General features: G+C 41.5%; 1 protein-coding gene across 4 annotated transcripts in view; it reads right to left on the bottom strand.

Moving 5' to 3' along the window:
• LOC115136189 (rap guanine nucleotide exchange factor 6-like) overlaps window positions 1-23,002 on the bottom strand; it is a 149,879-nt gene that overhangs the window by 109,531 nt on the left and 17,346 nt on the right. For all 4 annotated transcript variants that reach the window (XM_065023878.1, XM_065023879.1, XM_029671731.2 and 1 more), the window contains exons 2-5: window positions 14,495-14,565; window positions 13,932-13,988; window positions 12,043-12,126; window positions 2,753-2,822 (exon numbers count right to left, since the gene is read on the bottom strand). In XM_065023878.1, coding sequence (XP_064879950.1) covers window positions 2,753-2,822; window positions 12,043-12,126; window positions 13,932-13,988; window positions 14,495-14,565 — 282 coding nt within the window. The remainder of the gene's footprint in view (window positions 1-2,752; window positions 2,823-12,042; window positions 12,127-13,931; window positions 13,989-14,494; window positions 14,566-23,002) is intronic.

Raw genomic sequence — 23,002 nt, forward strand, 5'->3', positions numbered from 1 at the left:
ACTGCAAAATAATTTTTTCCACTATTTATAGGTATGTGTTTGGGTAAAATTAACATTTTTGCTATATTCTATAAACTACTGACAACATTTCTCCCAAATAAAAAATATTGTCATTTAGAGCATTTATTTGCAATAAATGACAACTGGTCAAAATAACAAAAAATATGCAGTGTTGTCAGACCTCGAACAATGCAAAGAAAATAAGTTCATATTAATTTATAAATACTAATGTTTTAACTTAGGAAGAGTTCAGAAATCAATATTTGGTGGAATAACCCTGATTTTCAATCACAGCTTTCTTGCATCTTGACATGTTCTCCACCAGTCTTTCACATGGACTTTATGTCACTCCTGGCGCCAAAATTAAAGCAGCTTGGCTTTGTTTGATTGCTTGTGACCATCCATCTTCCTCTTGACCACATTCCAGAGGTTTTCAAAGGGGTTCAGGTCTGGAAATTGGGCTGGACATGACAGGGTCTTGATCTGGTGGTCCTCCATCCACACCTTGATTGACCTGGCTGTGTGGCATGGAGCATTGTCCTGCTGGAAAAACCAATCCTCAGAGTTGGGGAACATTGTCAGAGCAGAAGGAAGCAAGCTTTCTTTCAGGACAACCTTGTATGTGGCTCGATTCATGCATCAGACAAATCTGCCCGATTCCAGCCTTGCTGAAGAACCCCCAGATCATCACTGATCCTCCACCAAATTTCACAATGGGTACGAGACACTGTGGCTTGTAGGCCTCTCCAGGTCTCACACCCACTGTGAAATATATATCACACACACACACACACACACACACACACACACTTGAAGAATATAACTTAGAAATGCCTCGTGAGCTTAGTTCAACTGTCACACTCCATGAGAACCCAACATATAAGCTTGTTTTTTTTCAATGTTTGTAAACATTGTAGATGTAAACACTGTATAGCCTCATAACAGGGCTAAAACAATCATTTTGATATCATGGATGGTCAGTCCTTGCATCCATAGCTGTCTATTAATCTGAGAGTGGTTACATTTCTCCAGGCCCATCTTTTTACCAAAACAGAGGCGGGGCAACAGTTTTGTTATTGTTTCATCTCTGGATTATCAAAATATCAAATTGTCACCAACAAAAAGGGAAACATTAGGCCTATAGCAAATGCAGCATAAGGCATTCATTTTTCACAAGTAAATAGCACTTTCAGTAGTGCTCAAAACATGCCATTCCATGAGTGCAGCATTTATTTTTAAACTCAAATCAGTCCAGCATGACAACAATATTCATAGACAGTAGGGCTGGCTAATAAATCCTTAGTTTTGGGGTCATGCTCAAGTAAAACTATTTGGCTAATCTATACTTCCATATTTCCAAGTCCTATTCTTGAAGATCAAGGGGAATAACATGTATTGGAATGACTGGAATTCTGGTAGAGTTTGGTTTTTAATGTAAAGATATAATTTAGTTGTATTATTATATGAAGTAGAAAGCGATGGAAGAAGCCTACATAACCAACCCATAAAGTACAATGTAACATCCACATATGACCAACTATGTAAACTTTAACATTGATTTATCCTGCAATAGAGGTTGTTCAATTGGTAACATACATGTATGTCTTATTTTAATGCCTCTTAAGGGAAAAGCAATCTAAAAGTAATAGAATGTAATCAGATTACGTTACTGAATTTGGGTAATCCAAAAGTTGTAGTTATCATCTTGTCTCATCCGCAGCAACTCCCCAACGGGCTCGGGAGAGGCAAAGGTGTGAAACATGACCCGCCAAGCTGTGCTGCTTCTTAACACACTGATCGCTTAACACGGAAGCCAGCCACACCAACATGTCGGCGGGAACACCATTCAACAGACGACCGGGGTCAGCTTGCAGGCGCCTGGCCCGCCACAAGGAGTAGCTAGAGCACGAACAAGTGATTATTCTCCAATGACTTTGCTATGATGCAATATCAATTACATGGTCATCAAAACAATCCAGTCTCATTTCACCGCCCTCTCTGCTGCCTATATGGACTGACTGAGCCATCAGTAACCACAACACTGGCTGTGGTTATAAGCAGCATTACGGACAATCAGGGCCGAAAGGGTGAGGAAATGGGCGGATATGAACAACAAGTAGCTTACGTAATTTCATTTCCCCAGCCTACCACCCCCCCTCCAATGTCTTCCCAGGCACAGCTAATCAGCCAGTCCATCTGCACACAGTGAAGACTTTCATTCCACATTCACCCTCCCCTCTGTCCTCCTCCAGTGGATGCCAACCAGCAGATGGATAGAGGACCCAGGCCAGCAGAACCAGCCAAGCCAAATCTAATAGAGAAGCCTCTTTCCTGCTCCCAGCCTGCTTCTGATGGAGCAGCCTGCTTGGTGCTCGCTGGCTAGGCCTGCTCAGGGAGATGGTGGTGATGGACTCCGCCTCAGTCTGAATGTGGTGTGCTACAACTATGACCTAGCTGCCTCGCACACAGACACGCCTCAATGTAGGCCTATTTACTGATTGGGTGATACAGCCTTTGTAGGCATCGCATCGAGCTGTATTATTGTAGTATTGTCTTCTTAAGACTATAGGCCTAGTTCAGATGAAACTGAAGAACCCATGGAGAGGAACGCTTTAAGACAACAATTATGTAGGCTCTGTGGCATTTTGCACCTACTGCCACAATCCAGTGTCTTTGTCCCAGTCTGTGTTTTTCTGTACTAGAGTCAGTAGATATGGAGACAGAGAGAAAGAGAAGCAGTGGCTCTACTCACCACAATCATTTCTGAGGGCTCTAAAGTGATGCATTCACAGCCTCGTCTGCCCCCCAGCTGCTTGCCAAAGCTGTGGAGAGAGAACACACAGCACAGAGGACACAGGGTGTTAAATCAAGTGGAAGGCCAAGGCATCTTTATATGGCCAGGGTGGGACCACACACAGTCTAGTCTTAGTCATTATGACTAAAATATCATTAAGTCTTAGTCACATTTTTGTCATTTGAATAATGATTTAGTTTAGTTATCGTCAAAATGACAAAAACTGTTGGACATTTTAGTCAACTAAATGCCCTTTCATTTTAGTCACATTGCATTTATCTTTCCTCATTAACATAAACATAAAGCACTGACTTCCATGTGCACAAACATACATAGCCTTGTCCTATCAACATATTCTTCTGCACCGCATCCTATTTCTTTCCAACAGCAGAAATATGACCAAAAAAATAAGATTATATGGCCATGTAAATTCCTAATTCAGCCTACATAAACATTGCACATTACATACAAAACAAAGACACACACAAGCCGAGAGAGAGACAGAAAAAGAAAGGCCGGGAGAAACACAGAGAGGGACAGAGAGATTGTGGCACAAAGTATTATGTGTTGCACCTCCATCACTCAGTCGAGTCATTGCTATTAACGTTCCACAGACGCCGAAACCACATTAAATGTCCACAATTAGAACGTGGGCTAATGACTGTTTCGCCCAGTGAGTCACTAAACCTCAAGTCCAAATCGAGTCCCAAGTCCCCTGTGCTCGAGTCCTGGTCCAAGTACTGAAGTCTAAGTCACTGGGTCCACATGAACTCTAAATAAATGCATTTAACCAGTCAGATAAAGCATAGTGGCAAGAATGATGTAGTCAAATTGCTTGCTATCCCTTTTCCTTTCTCTCTGTGCCGCCAAAATGTTTGCATATAGGTTACTGGTAATGTTACCAGAGGTACGTTCAGTTGGAAAAACATTCTCCATCGTTGCAGATAGAAATTCTATGAATAGCGCCAACGTTATTCCTTAAACACGTCAGGCATGTTTGTTCTACATAGAAATATGCTATCTGAACGTTCCAAAACGTTGCATCATGCTCAACACTCCCAAGGTTGTTAGCTATATCTAGCTAATGAGGTAACATGACACAACAAGGTATAGCCTAAAAAAAAGAAAGGTTGATTTGATTTAATCTGCTTTGGCATGTACAGTATCTGGGATGAGTGGGGGGTGGTTGGAGAGGAGGGTAGTCAAGAGAAGTTGGCTATCCTCCATGTAGTGTTTTCATTTCATACTATTAAACAAGCCAGTCAATTAAATTCCTACAGCCCCTTTAGTCTATGTCAGGGGTAGGTAACCCTGTACCCCGAGTGCCACAGGATGTTGTTCTAACGAGGCACCACACCTGACCAACTGAGCAGTTTATTGATTACCTAAATTCAAAACACCTTACATCAAAAACATGAGGTTGCCTAACCCTGGTCTACATTATTGAGCAGGAATACCAATGATATTCTAATGTAGTAGAAAATAAAAAAAATTAAACTGAAATGTTACTTTATTATTTAAAGGAACTTCCCCGGTGTTAGCTTACCTTGAACATGCCGGACAATCAACAACAATCACTGGACAAGAGAAGGGCTGCGGTTTCACCAGATTCAAAACATTGGAAGACATGAGAACTTCACAAGACTTTAGAAAACAACCTTTCTGTCAGCTACAGGATCACTTAATGTTGTGTTAAACAAGGCTGTGTTCTCCTGTAATGGGGTAAGTTAAGATGAATCCGTTTTAGAAGTGAAACTGCAAGTAGAAAGAAACACTTCCCGTGGGCTATTCCTCAGTTAAGCCATGTCTCAGTCTGGGGAAATGTGCCTTTCTTACTCTGTACATATCTCTGTCAGCTTTAAAATCAACAACATGAATAGTACGCTTTCATGTCAAATCACACAGGCCTGATGGCATCTTGCTGATGTGTGCGTCCCACAGGGAATTCCAAAACATTTAGTCCTTAAAAGAGTTTTTCCCAGGGAGCATAATCCAATGCCGGCATCAGTCCACAAGCATGGGGAGAAGTCGAAAACCTCCTCAATGACTTACTCCGGCACACATCCAGAACTCCATGTCCTAGGGGTCAACTCCAAATAGAACGATAAACGCACAACAGAAGAAGACAAACACTAACTCAAAAGGCTACATACAGATCCCCTCCTCTGGGGAAATGACATCCAGAATACCCCCCAAATATATATAAATAATGGGGGGAATAGAATAGCACAGGTCTCAATCAAAAACTTCTGCTATTTTAAATCCAAGTCCAGTCTGTTTAGAGATCCAGGGGAAAGAAGAGGGGTCTGTTTAGAGATCCAGGGGAAAGAGGAGGAGTCTGTTTAGAGATCCAGGGGAAAGAGGGGGAGTCTGTTTAGAGATCCAGGGGAAAGAGGGGGAGTCTGTTTAGAGATCCAGGGGAAAGAGGAGGAGTCTGTTTAGAGATCCAGGGGAAAGAGGAGGAGTCTGTTTAGAGATCCAGGGTAAAGAGGAGGAGTCTGTTTAGAGATCCAGGGTAAAGAGGGGGGGTCTGTTTAGAGATCCAGGGTAAAGAGGGGGGGTCTGTTTAGAGATCCAGGGGAAAGAGGGGGGGTCTGTTTAGAGATCCAGGGGAAAGAGGGGGGGGTCTGTTTAGAGAGTCATTATGGGCTTGAGTTGGTCCTTTCTAAGGGAGGGAGTGTGTCCCCTCTACTCTGGTCTGTGTGTCCGGTGGCTCCGGGGAGGTGTGTGTGGGTGTGTGTTAATTTCCTGCCTGGATGTGCTTCTGGGCTGCAGGCTACTCAGGAACACATGGTCAGTCCCAGTTCTTCCAGGAGTTCCATATTATTCTCTTCCCCTCTGCTCCCTGCCCTCCAGCCCCCAATCCCCCTCCTCCCAACTGCCCCCTGCAGGGCAGCATCCCACCCCCACCCACACAGACACCATGTTCACACACACACACTTTAATATCTCCTCGAGGTGCTTGTGTTATTGACTGTGTTTGTTTATTCCATGTGTAACTGTTGTTTGTGTCGCACTGCTTTTCTTTATCTTGGCCAGGTCGCAGTTGTAAATGAGAACTTGTTCTCAACTAGCCTAACTGGTTAAATAAGGCGAGGGAAATAAACTAAATAATTGCCCAACTTTTCCTTCTGCTCTAAAGCATGGTCACCTAATGTAGGACAAACTGCTGCCAACAAGCAGATTCAGCTACACACCAAGAGTTTAATGCTTATTGTCCCCATTTTCCATTTGTGTAAACCTCAGTGCTTCAAATCCAATATATGCCATCTAGAATGACTAAAGCCTTGTTCACTCTGGCAGCTTGAAGTTTTAATAGACAAAAAGGCACATGGAAAAGGATATTTCAAGCCACATTTCAAAGTACCTTCATAGGGCGATTGAAATTATGGATTACTGGCAATAAGACGTGCCTGAACAGTAAAATCTGATTGTTTTTTTACTGTTAATGACCGTGTATCCCTGTCCATCATCTCAGTACTTACTGGTACCCTACATGTAGGTAGACGTGAAGTGACTACGATTCAAAACATTCAAAGCAACAAGGAAACGTCCATAGCAGGCATTGTTGTCATCTTTGTTCGCTATACAACAACTTCTGAGTGACAGGAAGCAAGAGCACCACCAATCAGCTTACAGCCGTGGCCAAAGATTTTGAGAATGATAAATATTAATTTCCACGAAGTTAGCTGCTTCAGTGTCTTGATATTTTTGTCAGATGTTACTATGGAATACTGAAGTATAATTACAAGCATTTCATAAGAGTCAAAGGCTTTTATTGACAATAACATGAAGTTGATGCAAAGAGTCAATATTTGCAGTGTTGACCCTTTTTCAAGACCTCTGCAATCCATCCTGGCATGCTGTCAATTAACTTCTGCACCACATCCTGACTGATAGCAGCCCATTCTTGCATAATCAATGCTTGGGAGTTTGTCAGAATTTGTGGGGTTTTGTTTGTCCACCCACCTCTTGAGGAATGACCGCAAGTTCTCAATGGGATTAAGGTCTGGTGAGTTTCCTGGCCATGGACCCAAAATATCAATGTTTTGTTCCCCGAGCCACTTAGTTATCACTTTTGCCTTATGGCAAGGTGCTCCATCATGCTGGAAAAGACATTGTTCGTCACCAAACTGTTCCTGGATGGTTGGGAGAAGTTGCTCTCGGAGGAAGTGTTGGTACCATTCTTTATTCATGGCTGTGTTCTTAGGAAAAATTGTGAGTGAGCCCACTCCCTTGGCTGAGAAGCAACCCCACACATGAATGGTCTAAGGATGCTTTACTGTTGGCATGACACAGGACTGATGGTATCGCTCACCTCGTCTACTCCGGACAAGCTTTTTTCTGGATGCCCCAAACAATCAGAAAGGAGATTCAGAGAAAATTACTTTACACCAGTCCTCAGCAGTCCAATCCCTGTACCTTTTGCAGAATATCAGTCTGTCCCTGATGTTTTTCCTGGAGAGAAGCAGCTTCTTTGCAGCCCTTCTTGACACTAGACCATCCTCCAAAAGTGTTCGCCTCACTGTGCGTGCAGATGCACTCACACCTGCCTGCTGCCATTCCTGAGCAAGCTCTGTACTGGTGGTGCCCTGATCCCGCAGCTGAATCAACTTTAGGAGACGGTCCTGGCGCTTGCTGGACTTTCTTGGGCGCCCTGAAGCCTTCTTCACAACAATTGAACCGCTCTCCTTGAAGTTCTTGATGATCCGATAAATGGTTGATTTATGTGCAATCTTACTGGCAGAAATATCCTTGCCTGTGAAGCTCGTTTTGTGCAAAGCAATGATGATGGCATGTGTTTCCTTGCAGGTAACAATGTTTGACAGAGGAAGAACAATGATTCCAAGCACCACCCTTCCTTTGAAGCTTCCAGTCTGTTATTCGAACTCAATCAGCATGACAGAGTGACCTGCAGCCTAGTCTTCGTCAACACTCCTGTGTTAACGAGAGAATCACTGACATGATGTCAGCTGGTCCTTTTGTGGCAGGACTGAAATGCAGTGGAAATGTTTTTGGGGGATTCAGTTCATTTGCATGGCAAAGAGGGACTTTGCAATTAATTGCAGTTCATCTGATCACTCTTCATAACATTCTGGAGTATATGCAAATTGTCATCATACAAACTGAGGCAGCAGACTTTGAAAATCATTTGTGTAATTCTCAAATATTTTGGCCACAACTGTACACCACTGCATACACACCCACCATTACCATAACTAGTGTAGCCATGTCAGCAAATTACTACAGTCTGAACACACGTGGTTACTTGTATCTTGCTGTTTGGACAGTCAGTATTCAAAAACGGATTTGAAAAACTAAAATGATTTGAGCATTAAGGCCTGCAGTGTAAACATGGCTTAATTGTCTATAGGCAGGGAGCTCTTGGAAATATTAATAAATTGGATGGCACTAGCTTAAATGGGGTAGAGGAAGTGGTTCTATGTGCAATTTCTCTTTCAAAACACTTTCAGTCTTGAGCTCACAAAACTAATTGGTTCAGGATTGTGTTTTATGGCTGGGCAGGACAAAGTAGAGGAGTGAGGGTGTGTTGGAGAGACCAACTGATGCAGGCAGACAAAAAACAATAAGCGGTGAGAATGGGCCTGGCTGGTGTGTCTGTGTCCAAGACATCTGCAGTCAATCAGCCACACACACACACACCTCATTATTGGCAGCTGCAGTTATTAGTCACGTGTTGCTGGAGGAATCTCACACTCTCCTCAAAGCTGCACTCCATCACAGACATGATCCCTACTTAAGTGTGTTAAAATGACTGTGAGCAGCTGTTAGAATTGCTCTATAAAACAACTTTGAAACAATATGTTTTTCCACCACCTTTAGTATCCCTCCAACTTTTTTTTATATATATGAAAGGTATTGCTAGTGACAAAGCCTCTATTTAAAAAAAAAAAAAAAAAAAGTATTTCGCCGCAGTGTGACAAAAACAAGAGTTACACATGGGATAAACAAACGTACAGTCAATAACACAATAGATTAATCAGTATAGTGTGTGCAAATGAAGTAAGGCGATAAATAGGCCATAGTGGCGAAGTAATTACAATTGAGCAATTTACACTAGAGTGATAGCTATGCAGATGATGAAGTAGAAATACTGGTGGGCAAAAGAGCAGAAAAACATGTGGATGAGGTAGGTAGTTGGTTGGATGGGCTATTTACATATGGGCTGTGTACAGCTGCAGTGATCGGTAAGCTACTCCGACAGCTGATACTTAAAGTTAGTGAGTCTCCAACTTCAGTCATTTTTGCAATTCGTTCCAGTCATTGGCAGCAGAGAACTGGAAGGAAAGGTGGCCAAAGGATGTGTTGGCTTTGGGGATGACCAGTGAAATATACCTGCTGGAGCACGTGCTACGGGTTGGGTGTTGCTATGGTGACCAGTGAGCTGAGATAAGGCGGGGCTTTACCTAGCAAATACTTTTTTCCACCAACCGACCAAGTCATGATTGCGGTAAAGTTCTGCCTACGGCTTAGTATAAAATGTAGCCCATATGCTGATTTTGTTTCACTGAATCTCCATCTGTACATTTGGTTAATAAGTGGATTATTTTGCTCTTCACTCCAGACACTTATTAGCCTAGGCCTCCATCTGTACATTTGGTTAATAAGTGGATTATTTTGCTCTTCACTCCAGACACTTATTAGCCTCGGCCTCCATCTGTACATTTGGTTAATAAGTGGATTATTTTGCTCTTCACTCCAGACACTTATTAACCTAGGCCTCCATCTGTACATTTGGTTAATAAGTGGATTATTTTGCTCTTCACTCCAGACACTTATTAGCCTAGGCCTCCATCTGTACATTTGGTTAATAAGTGGATTATTTTGCTCTTCACTCCAGACACTTATTAGCCTAGGCCTCCATCTGTACATTTGGTTAATAAGTGGATTATTTTGCTCTTCACTCCAGACACTTATTAGCCTCGGCCTCCATCTGTACATTTGGTTAATAAGTGGATTATTTTTCTCTTCACTCCAGACACTTATTAGCCTAGGCCTCCATCTGTACATTTGGTTAATAAGTGGATTATTTTGCTCTTCACTCCAGACACTTATTAGCCTAGGCCTCCATCTGTACATTTGGTTAATAAGTGGATTATTTTGCTCTTCACTCCAGACACTTATTAGCCTCGGCCTCCATCTGTACATTTGGTTAATAAGTGGATTATTTTGCTCTTCACTCCAGACACTTATTAGCCTCGGCCTCCGTCTGTACATTTGGTTAATAAGTGGAGGTGGTATAGCTTGTCTATTAGTTTGCTAATCTGTCACTGATCAGAAACATTTAGCTTGCAATAATGTAGTCTAAATCAAGTGTAGGCCAATTCATTTAGTCTAAATCAAGTGTAGGCCAATTTATTTAGTTTATATCAAATGTAGGCCTGTTATTTTGCTAAATTGTGTAAAGCAGACTCCAAAAGCCTGCAGAGGTTGTGAAGTATGAACATGAGACTCGCATGCTTTTGAAAATATAGATGGCTATTTTCTGCTCCCTAACAAAGCGGAGTGAGGGTAGGAAAGAGGTGAAACGTGGATAAGAAAAAGCATGGGCTTGCCTTGGGCAAGAGGTCGTTTTTATATGACAGCGGTTCCACACGCTGCTATTTTATTACATTCTTACTACAAAAAAAAAATATATATATATATATATATATGTGTGTGTGTGTGTTGACTGATCGGGGTAGGTGTGTCTTGTCTGTTTAACTAAATAAACTATTGATTTCATTCATTTGGTCTTAACATAATTAAACTCAATACGCCATTCTATTGTTTAAAAAATACATTTTAAAAAGTCGATGTTTCTTAGGACCTGCCTAAACAAATGAATAATGGATTTCTTTTTGATGGTGTATATTCAATGGATTTATTCAAATAGTGGCCCACCCACATCTGCAAACCACTACTACCACTCATCACCGGCATGTGCACGGGGCGTATAAAAAGTGTATTCAGGCAAGAATGTCTTAAAAAAATGGGCCTGTGTGTAAAGGGGTTAACTCATATAAACATTGCTCAAATGTTTCATATTTTATAGGTTGAACACAGTAAATCCTATGTAAAAGTAGTATTACAGGCGCTTCATCACAGGCTCTCGTCTTATCAAAGCTAACACAGATCTGAAGCACACTGCTGCTGCAAGATAGGAGACACACCTCCAGAGCTGAATATATCACACTACCAGCCTCTCTGGATGCGTCCCAAACGGCAACTCATTTCCTTTATAGTGCACTACTTTTGACCAGAGCCATATGGAACTCTTAAATTATACGAGTTCGACAGTATCGAGCACAAAAACTTTCCTGAACCAACACTTGCACTTTACCCCCTCCCCTTCTCTTCTCTCTCTGACTGATAACTACTTTGGAGGAAAAGTGTACTTACTATGCCTATGAAATGTGGTTGTCCCACCTAGCTATCTTAAGATGAATGCACTAACTGCAAGTCACTCTGGATAAGAGCATCTGCTAAATGACTAACATGTAAATGTAGTACCACGGAGGAGTTTAAAAAGGAAGAAACTCCCTCAAACGTTTATTCCATAGGCTAGGAACCCCACTATGCAGCTGTTGCAAGAGCACAAATACAATGATTGATAGGCAGCTTAAACTTCAATTCAACCATTATTGGGTTCAAATGCATAGCCATCCACAGGAACCGATATCTGTAAGGCGCAAATAGCTAAATGAGAGAACAGCAGTGTGATTCACATCAATGCACTGTGTAGATATCAATAATAAGTGATATCCGTATCACCGTAGACTACACCACTGCTGTCATCCTTACCACCAAGCGTTTATTCAAGTTGGATAATCTTTGGATGCCGACAGCAGTCGCACCATTGGAAGACATAGTTTGGACTGTAGCCTACAAAAGCCTATTCCTGCTCTTTTCCCGCGATCCATCAAACACATTTGGTGTGTCATCATAGTGGTCTCTGACTTGTGGTCAGACTCACTCAGGTGGAACAAACTTAAACTTGAATTCTTCAGTGCTGATTTGAATGTCATTGACAAAACAGAAAGGTGTCAAATAATGTTCTCAAAAATCGTTTGTGACTTTAAAAGTAATCCTGGAAGTAATCATCTAGTTTCAAAAGTATTTGTTTTCGCTGGTAACGTAACAGATTACATTATTATTGTTTTTTAAAATCAGTTACATGTAATCCTTTACTACCCAGCCCTGGTGAAGGGCTGTGTGCTGATAAATGGAACATAGATGGAACCTACCAGCATCTGGCCAAGTACATGTGGTCCTTGAGGATAACTGAACCGGACAGGAGGGTGTACCAGCATGTGGAGATGCTGTCTGCGCTGAAGACGGAGACAAGATAACAAGAGACATTGTGTTAGTCTACATAGTGCTGTTTATGGACACGTCTGCATGGTGACATCACATGCATCATACTTTAAAAGGAAGGACCGGAGTTTTTCCTCGCCATGTGATCTAACCAGGAAAAACTATGGACCCTACAAACGAGTCTTGAATGTTGCTTGAGGTGGTACGGGGTATCTGCAGGTTCCATCAAGTTGAATTTAATACTTTAATCCAATTTTGAGGTCTGCATGTGCGCCACAAACCTGCTAATATTCCCATGATTCTTCACACCGTCACTAATAGAAAAAATGAGTAGGCTTCTAATGGCATTCACAGTGCTTAAATAAAGACGTGCAATAGACTACTGAAATGGTATTCAAATAACGTGTTTCATCTAAGCAGGAATGCATGATTCAAGACATGTCCATGTACACTGCAACATAGTACAGCAATTGTTATATTTTACTGTTAAAATAGGACTCAATATTTTTTGTTAAATAGAGATTAATTTGCCAACATCTTTACGTGCACTAATATATTTGGTGCCAATTCACCAGCTGGGTAAGTGGAAATTCAAAACACATTAGCTAAATCACTACCTCCAAATACATTTTTCACAGGACGTAGCCATGTTTTAATCGAACAGTAAACTCATTATTAATGTCCTAAAAAAACATTGCGGTCATAGCCTAATACCCAATGAGGCCGAGGTGCTCGCAGAGGCCGATGCTCATTTCGTACGCCCTGTATCGCAAATCCATATCAATATATTGGTTGTAAAATAAGACAGCCGAGAAATAAAATATACCTGCACAAATCTGAGCACATCCCCTCTTCAACTGTGACAAGTTTTACACAGAATAGCTGTGTTTATCTTATAACTAAAAGCAGAATTGCTTGACCAAATCATTTAATAGCTAAATACACTGCACAAAAATATAAAACGCAACATGTAAAATGTTGGTCCCATGTTTCATGAGCTGAAATAAAATATTCTAGAAATGTTCCATACGAACAAAAAGCTCAACTCACAAATTTTGTGCACAATTTATGATGGGTTTTAATACATTTTTTTTTTTTTTTTACTAAAAACCTGTTTGAGCTTGGTCAATATGGGGTAGTGTGTGTAGATTGAGGGGGGGAAAAAACTAAAATAAAAAAAAATCAATTTTAGAATAAGACTAACAAAATGTGGAAAGAGTGAAGGGGTCTGAATACTTTCCGACTGCACTGCACGTGTGTTGCATGGACGTTCACATGGTTAAGTAGCTTTATTGTTTCATGAGGAGTCCTAATTGTTTTCAAAGGCTGTTTAATACCTCCAAGTAGGTACTATAATGTCTATGTTCTCTGTGCCTAATTGGACCAGGCAGATTGATTCCTAGTGTCGGAGCATGGTCCTGAGTGGGGAAATGTATTTTTCCAAACAAAAATTAAACTACTGAGAGTTTAATGTGATTCCAATGAAAGGAGTAATACATCAACACAATGTTGGATATGAAGAGTATGCCTCTCTCCCCCTCTTTCCATAACACAGCTTAACTCTATGCAGTGGAGCAGAAGAGAGGCCGTTATGACTTTCTTTCAAGACTAAAGAGATGAAAGTCTGCTGTTATGTCCTGACACGGATCAATTCTTTGAAGTGTGAGGAGTCTTTGGTAGTAAAGAAATGGTAAACACAGAGAACACAACAGTTACATGACAAGACAACCATGCAGCAGACAGAAGAGGAAAACAGTGCTCTGTAAGAGAAGCCAAGCAGATGTTTAGGGTTGTGTGTGTGTGTGTGTGTGTAACTTACTAGAACAGGACCTGGTTAGCTTCATGTCGCTCATACCTGGCTGAGGTACTCATTGACCTGCACAACAACAAAACAAGTTTCAGACACGATCAGTTTCATACATTATTAGAAGACGTTACCAGTTCATACATTATCACAACCAGACTGACAGCTCTCATATCTGAATGTTGGTGATGTGGAATGGTTGTGGTGAATGTCAGGGCCAGTCTCAGAGCTGCATGGCCTGGCCTGCACACCGGCTCCAGTATGTGTTAGTCATCTCTGTCCTATGTATGTACAGAAGATTGTACAGGAAGGGCCATGTGGATGACTCAGACACTAGTTGTGGCTCCACCTTCTGTGTCTGTATTCATAACCACATAATAGGAGTGTTGATCTAGAATCAGGTCCACCTCTGTCCATATAGCATAGTCTAATCTCATTCATTAGGTTTTTAAAAAGGCCAACCTGATCCTAGATCAGCACTCCTACTCCGCGCTGCTTTATGAATACAGGCCCTGGTGTATGGAGCTTAAGTAGGGCGAGTGGTCGGTGTAATGGATGAACGGGGAGGTGAATCTGACCTGAGCTGGTGCTCCCTGAGGTGGGACAGGACATCCATGTGGTAGAAGTGACAGTAAATAGTGTGCAAGTCCTGGAGGAGACAAGACAACCGGTTCAGACAGACATCTCACCTCAAACAGAGGCAAGGCAACACAGGCTGGTTTAGAATGTAGGGCAAGCAATTGAAAATGCAGCTCAGGTCTGGTCACTGTGGTTGGTTTACCAAAAGGTCTCCCTAGGGCCTCCCGAGTGGCGCAACGGTCTAAGACATTGCTTCGCAGTGCTAGAGGCTTCCTTACAGACCTGGGTACGATCCAGGGCTATACCACAACCGGCCGTCGCATAGGGCTGCACACAATTGGCTCATCGCACTCTATCAACACCTTGTGGCAGGCCGGGCTGACCTCAGTCGTCAGGTGGACAGTGTTTGCTCCGACACATTGGTGCGGCTGGCTTCCAGGTTAAGCTGGCTGGAGTTAAGAAGCAGGGTTTGGAGGGTCATGTTTCGGAGGACGCATGACTCCACCTTCGCCTCCCAAGCCCGTTGGTGAGTTGCAGCGATGAGATGATCAGGGGGGGAGAAAGGTCTTCCTACTCTAAAGCAGGAACTGTATACTAGTGATGCATCGATATGACATTTTTTGCCGATACGAGATATTTTCCTTGCAAACAAACGATACTGATAACCAATATTTAAACAATTTGCGGCCGTTCTAGTACAGTTAAATAGTTAACACACACAAGGCACTACATCTCAAGTGGCGTCACTACAGTCCCTGGTTCGAATCCAGGCTGTATCACATCCGGCCGTGATTGGGAGTCCCATAGGGCGGCGCACAACTGGCCCAGCGTCGTCCGGGCCTTCATTGTAAGTAAGAATTTGTTAACAGACTTAGCTAGTTAAAAGGTTACACACACACCAAAAAGTTATTTTGTTGGATTTACGTATGTCCCCATTACCAGTAAAACAACCAAAACCTATTTATTTCACTTACTTGCTGTGCTGTTCATTTGTTCAGTCGTTTCATTCTCAACCAGGATTTCTACGGAATGCTGTTGGGGTCTTTGAGTGTCAAAAAAAAATACACATCAAATAACACGACATTCTGTTTCAGTAGCTATAGTTAGCTAGCTAACTATATAGCTAGATGTCATCTAAAATAACCCTAATTTATAAGACCGATCTTATTGGTGGTCAGACCCATCCATGTCAAGCTAGCCACAATAAGGATTAGCCACAATAGTGGACTATGCAGTTAGCCTTCAAAGTAAAAGTATGGCATAATTCTACTATTTGTATTAATTTGCATCACTGTCAATTATATACTTTTATTTTGAAGGCAAACCGCAAATTCCACTATTGTGCCGCATCCTTATTGTGGTTAGTTTCACAACACATAACCTGGTCTGGTCGAGCGTAACAAGCCAGGTGAAGCTAGCAGGCTTATAACGTTAGCGTCGGGCAACAGGGTGGTTAAGTAGCTGGCTGACTATTTATTTTCATGAACTGAAGTTCAATTTCAATAAGTGTACAACAAGTGGCAACCTAGCTAATAGCCCAAATTTGGCCCGCAGGTGGTTTTATTTGCCCCCCCCAGGTTTTCTGAGCAAAAACATTTAACATTTTTAAAAATTATTCTTTTTTTATTGTTGGACATAAGACTGTAAAAACACCAGGAAATCAGCTCCAAGTAATTTTAATTCAAGAAATCTGTTCCCAAGTATTCCCACGCACAAGAGAGAGATGTAATCGTATACAAATGTAAACAAGGTTTGAAATGATTATGTTTTAGCAAACGTGTGTTGGGGCTTCTTGCGGCCAATTTGCAGTCTACAAATTATTAGTCATTATGTTCCGGCCCTCTGACCATCCGCGCAAGAACATTTTTAATAGTAAAATCAGACTGCGGCTGAATCTAGCTGATGATCCCTGCTATAGACCTATTACTCCCAGATATGTATTGAACGAATGTGCAAATGTTTGGGCACACAGGCCCTCAGTCAGGGTTGACCAAAGGTCTGAATCAAACAAACACTGGAGGATTTGTATGGATTAACAGATTATGGTCAAACAATATAACACAAGGCAAAAACAAACAAGGCGACACACACAGCCATTTTATATCAGAGGAGCACAACACTCTTTAAAATACAAGCCTGGCTGGTTATCTACAGAATAAAGGAACCTTTCTACATTTGATTGGATCAACTCAGCTCTAAGCGAACCAGACCAAGGGCACGTGCAAACATCTATCATTGAGGAGTTTCCTGTAGACCCGTCGTGTAAAAATAAAAATAAAACTTGCTAACAAATTGACACTGTTAATCCAGATCAACACAAACACTCACTGACACACAATGTCCTTAAAATAGTCATATCAAACACAGCTGTTCAAACATTAAGAGCAGATAGCCTGAAGAATGCATGTGAAAACCTCCATGTAGACATATGGTATGGCAAGACAGAGGAGCTATTGAGCCCATGGGCAACTAGCATTAACAGGTGGAGCACATGCCTCAGTGGGTTCAGGCAAGCGGAAGTTCCCACGCACACTGATGTGTGTGGCAGCAAAACAGCAAGTGTTAGTTAGCGAAGACTGCAGAGGGACCGATTCAATATAACACTGAACCTCTGCATTTTGTCTCTGTGGAAATCAGATGGTATTTGCTAAACTAGTCACAGAATGTGTGAGTGAGTCATGGTGTACTGTATTCAGATCGTGTGTGTGTGTGTGTGTGTGTGGTGTACACAAAAATCATGTCTCAATCAGTAAATGGAAGGATCATGCAGAAAACCTGCTACAAGAGGAAAACGGGCAACGCTGGAACGGGGAGAAACAAAGGGAGGTGTGTGTGTGTGTGTAGGCGTCCTGGTTGTGTGCAGAAGGGTTTAACAATAAGGAACAACAGATCCGTGCCAGTCTGGGCTCCTCCTCCCACTAACACTTCCTCTGAGAGTTCATCTGAAAACCAGAGGCCAGAACCATCTGACTGTCTGGCACGCTACTTCAAATAAAGGGAAATCACTAAGAACATGTGGAGGGAGTCTACCAGAGTTTTTGTTAGGAAAATGTAGCTCCGGACATTTGAGAAATGTACCATACCCATATGCATTGGGTGCATAAACCTGATTAGGGCGTCCATCCACGGTGTTCATACCGTCAGAAATCACATTTAGATGATGGTAATTCACCTTAACGGAACAGGCAACTGTGTGCGTGGTTCTTACCGAATTCCAACACACACTTTGAAGACGTTAGAATAACTGTCCCCATTTACTTTTCCTCAGCCAACAAGATGAGTAACTACCAACATCATTAGCATGTCAATCTACTATCCCCATAGTAAAGTGTATCTATTCTATTGGTCAGCTTGTCATTCTGTTAAAGAAACAGATTTTGTCTCTGCTACTCAGAAGCAAGGTAAGACATGCCTCATTATATGAAGCAAAACGTTACGTTTCACCAGGGGTGAAAGTAGATTTTATTTCTTACCGGTACGGGACACAAGTGCACTCACGCATACTAGAAAAATTACAAGAGTAGCCTACTCTCAAGTGTAGCCTACTCTCTCAGACCAATAAAAACAGTGTATGAAAAGGTGGGACACAAATACAACATGACATCCATCTAACCTGGAGGAAATTAGGGTTCAAAAACCAATGAAAGTGTCACTACGACAGTGAATATGCACCACACTGAGGATATGGCCGATGTTCTACGCTGGTACCAATAAGATAGGCTACTGTTTTGATTCATTAAGTTAATCATTTTGATAACCAAAAAGACATGCTGACATGCGGTAATGTTAAATAATGGTGTAATAACCTAGCATTTTTTGGGCAGTACAGCATACACCCACTTTTTTTATTTTGCCGGGACGCCGTATTGGATCGTACTGCCTTTACTTTCAACCCTGGGTTTCACACTTTGCCTAACCACTTGAATGGCAGATGGGTATCGCGTTTTAATTACCTGAAGAGAAAAAAGTTGCAATTTATCGTGGCCATCAAAATTGTTTTTAACAAATGATTACATGAAACAATTCTTGCATTATGATTGGGATTATATCACTTCACAGCAAGAGCAGCAGCAACTCTCGCACTGTCTGACATATTTCTCACTCAAACTAGGCTCCGTATCTGTTCGCTGTGTGCGTGTGATAAGAAGCATAACATCTAATAAAAATAAACAGACGCAATTTTTCTTCTCCCGGTCAATTGGCCGGTGCCAATTTTAAAATAGGGGTACAACTCAATATAATGACGGTGTTCCTAATGCTTGGTATACTCAGTGTATACTGCATTCCAGTCATTGAACACTGGTCACTTTAATAAAGTTTACATTCCGTTTTACCCACTTTATATGTACACAAAAATAAACAACGTGTGGTCCAATGTTTCATGAATTTAAATAAAAGATCCCAGAAATGTTCCATATGCACAAAAAGCTTACTCTCAAATGTTGTGCACAAATTTGTTTACATCCTTGTTAGTGAGCAGAATAATCATTACACGGGAGTACCTTGTGCTGGGGACAATAAAAGGCCACGAAAATGTGCACTTGTGTCACAACACAATGCCATAGATGTCTCAAGTTGAGGGAGCATGCAATTGGCATACTGACTGCAGGAATGTCCACCAGAGCTGTTGCCAGATCATTGAATGTTAATTTCTCTGCCATAAGCCACCTCCAACATTGTTTTAGAGAATCTGGCAGTATGTCCAACCGCCCTCAAAACCGCAGACCACGTATAACCACGCCAGCCCAGGACCTCCACATCCGGCTTCTTTGCCTAACCACGGGATCGTCTGAGACCTGCAACCCGGACAGCTGATGAAACTGTGGGTTTCCACAATGGAACATTTCTGTTGAAACTGTCAGTAACCGTCTCAGGGAAGCACATCTGCTTGCTCGTCGTCCAGACCAGGGTTTTGACCTCACTGCAGTTCGGTGCGTAACCGACTTCAGTAGGAAACTGCTCACCTTCGATGGCCTCTGGCACGCTGGAGAAGTGTGCTCTTCACAGATGAATCTCAGTTTCAACTGTTTCCCGGTCAGATGGCAGATGGTATTGTATGGGTGAGCGGTTTGCTGATGTCAATGTTGGGTTATGGTATGGGCCAGCATAAGCTACGAACAACAAACACAATTGGAAACGTGAACGCAGAGATACCATGACGAGATCCTGAGGCCCATAATCGTAAAATTGGTCAAAACGTGTTATTTGATGTGTAACTTTTTTGACACGCAAAGACCCAAACAGCGGGGTATGTGGATGAGGGCGTAGAAATCCTGGTTGAGAATGAAACAACTCAACAAATGAACAACGAAACAGCACAGCAAGTCAGTGAAATAAATAGGTTTTGGTTGGGTTTGAATGGTAATGGGGACACACGTACATGCCAACAAATAACTTTTTGGTCAGTGTGGTGTGTAAGCTTTATTTAACTAGGCAAGTCAGTGACGCCCAGCGCGTGAACGGGACCGTTGTCATCATCTGACACTAATTAGCATAACGCAACGGACATAAATCTTCCTAGAAAATATTCCTATTCATGAAAATCACAAGTGAAATATATTGGAACACAGCTTAGCCTTTTGTTAATCACCCTGTCATCTCAGATTTTCAAAATATGCTTTACAGCCAACGCTAGACAAACATTTGTGTAAGTTTATCATAGCCTAGCATGCCTTGCTAGCAGCAGGCAAACTTGTCACGGAAATCAGAAAAGCAATCGAATGGAATTGTTTACCTTTGATGAACTTCGGATGTTTTCACTCACGAGACTCCCAGGTAGACAGCCAAAGTTCATTTTTTCCCAAAATATTATTTTTGTAGGCGAAATACCTCCGTTTGTTCTTCATGTTTGGCTGAGAAATCGCCCGGAAATTGCGGTCACCACAACGCCGAAAAATATTCCAAATTAGCTCCATAATAGACAGAAACATGGCAAACGTTGTTTAGAATCCATCCCTCAAGGTGTTTTTCTAATATCTATTCGATAATATATCCGTCGGGACAATTCCTTTTTCTCTAGGACCGATTGGAGTAACGGCTACCTCTGCACTTTACGCGAGAATCTCTCTCGGAGCCACCATGTGACCACTTATGCAATGTGCCCCCATACGGCTATTCTTCAACAGAAATGCGTAAAACTACGTCACAATGCTGTAGACACCTTGGGGAATACGTAGAAAGCGTAAGCTCGTTGATGGTACATTCACAGCTGAATAGGGAGTATTTGGAACGCAGCACTTTCAAAACCTGGGGCACTTCCGGATTGGATTTTTCTCAGGCTTTCGTCTGCAACATCAGTTCTGTTATACTCACAGACAATATCTTTACAGTTTTGGAAACATTAGAGTGTTTTCTATCCAAAGCTGTCAATTATATGCATATTCTAGCATCTTTTCCTGACAAAATATCCCGTTTGAAACAGGAACGTTTTTTTTTTCCAAATATGAAAATACTGCCCCAAGAGGTTAAGAACAGATTCTTATTTATAATGGCCAAACCCGGACAACACTGGGCCAATTGTGCGCCGCCCTATGCAATCATGGCCGGATGTGATACAGCCTGAACTATAACCAGGGACTGTAGTGACGCCTCTTGCACTGAGATGCAGTGCCTTAGACTGCTGCGTCCGTGTGTTAACTATTTAACTGTACTAGAATGCTTAAAAGGCCGCAACATTTTTTTATATTGTTTATTGGTATCGGCCAAAAATGTCATATCGGTGCATCACTACTCACAACAAAGACAAAAGATAATTTCTTCCTCTCTGACAACAAAAAGTTTAAACTCGCTACTTGCATTTGAGGTTTGTCCCCAAAAAATAAAAAATAACATTCGGTCATATCGACACCAAAATGCTTAGAGACATTATTTTACTGTAATAGATGAGAACTTGACCATTCTAACGATACCCTTTCTATGTCTCAACTACCAAAATGTAGAACAGACCCTATTAAAACGAGTGTATCAATTAACATGTTGTGGAAAACTAAAGCTCCGTTTCTGTCACTAGCAGCATTTTAGCCACAGACAAGTCTGTTTTAGAAATGTACAATGAGCATAAAAATATGCATTTAAAGCAATTGGCAACTCGTTTTCATTCTGAAAAGGTAGTATCTTCTTATCCAGGTAGGCCACTTGATTTCAACATCTAAACAGTGAACAGGCTGTTGTTCAAACAGACGGAGACAGACAGGAAGGTCCATTCATAACAGTTCTACCTTGTTAGCAAGCAAATAGATCCAAGTTGGCTAGACTTGAAATAAAGATTAGCTAGCTACTCACTAGCACGTGGGCTTGTGCTTGAGAGATAGTTCTCCTAAACAGTGTTCATTTTCTAGAACGCCTGCTACAAGAAGTTGGTCATTAGTGGATGTACAATGTGCATGGTTTTGGTTAAATGGTTAACAAAAATTGCATTTTCATAGACAGACTTTAAAGCCAGATCAGTGATTATTGCAAAAAAAATAATTATATTATTAGTAGGTCGTATGGTTGTGGAAGGCTTCTATTTAGCCTACATATAATTTTACAAGCCCTGAATTCATGTGATTATTCTAAACTGTTTGAAATGCAGTGTATTGACCTTTAATTGTTCAAAGCTTATTTAGAGAAAACTTTAAAATCTTGAATCGCCCATAACTTTGAAAAAACAGCATTATCCTTATATAAAAGCAGCAAAGGACAGCAGCAATGATATTGCAACTGATCACATAATTGAACTGCCATCAAATTATATCTCCTTTTGTTTATGTACAACAGGATCAGTATTGCTGCCACCTTCTGGCACATAGGCTGCCTGCTCCTCACATGACCCTGTGCAAAATTATAACTAAGCTCTTTCTCACTACAGAAGCACAACCTTGTTGTTGACTAGAGATCAAATGGTATTTAAAGCCTACATTAAAATATACAATATGTAGGCCTTACAGAGGGGGCATTGTACATAAACTACAACACACCCATTCAGCCTCCAGAACAAACATCCATTTACATAGACTTCTAAAACGTACTGTCAACAGTAAAGAAATAACATCTGAAGGACTTCATACATTCACGTTTCATACTGGCATCTTAAACATGACAGAAAAACATGAGACTCTCTATACCTGTTGGGGCGGAAGGGTAGCCTAGTGGTTAGAGCGTTGGACTAGTAACCGGAAGGTTGCAAGTTCAAACCCCTGATATGATAATACAGATTATTTTAGGCTAGGAGTACGCCCAAGCAGAAACTATAGTCTGTAGGCTAACTGTAGTGCAGGGCCAACTGAAGCGAGTCATGCACCCATTTAGGCCACCCTTTTCACCTCAATGGCCTCTTTAACCCCCTAAAACAATATGTTCAGAGAAACTGAGCATTTCAGATCACAACTCGAAAACCAGAGAGGCTGTAGTAGCAGTACGCTACAATTACAATCCTTAGTCGAGACTTAAATTCTGTTATAATTTTTTTTTTTTAATTTAAAAAAAGAGGTTCCATTAACGGTTTGATGCATGTGTGCCTGTAAGGT

Source organism: Oncorhynchus nerka, linkage group LG10 (genome assembly GCF_034236695.1).
Source record: "Oncorhynchus nerka isolate Pitt River linkage group LG10, Oner_Uvic_2.0, whole genome shotgun sequence".
Lineage (NCBI taxonomy): Eukaryota > Metazoa > Chordata > Actinopteri > Salmoniformes > Salmonidae > Oncorhynchus > Oncorhynchus nerka.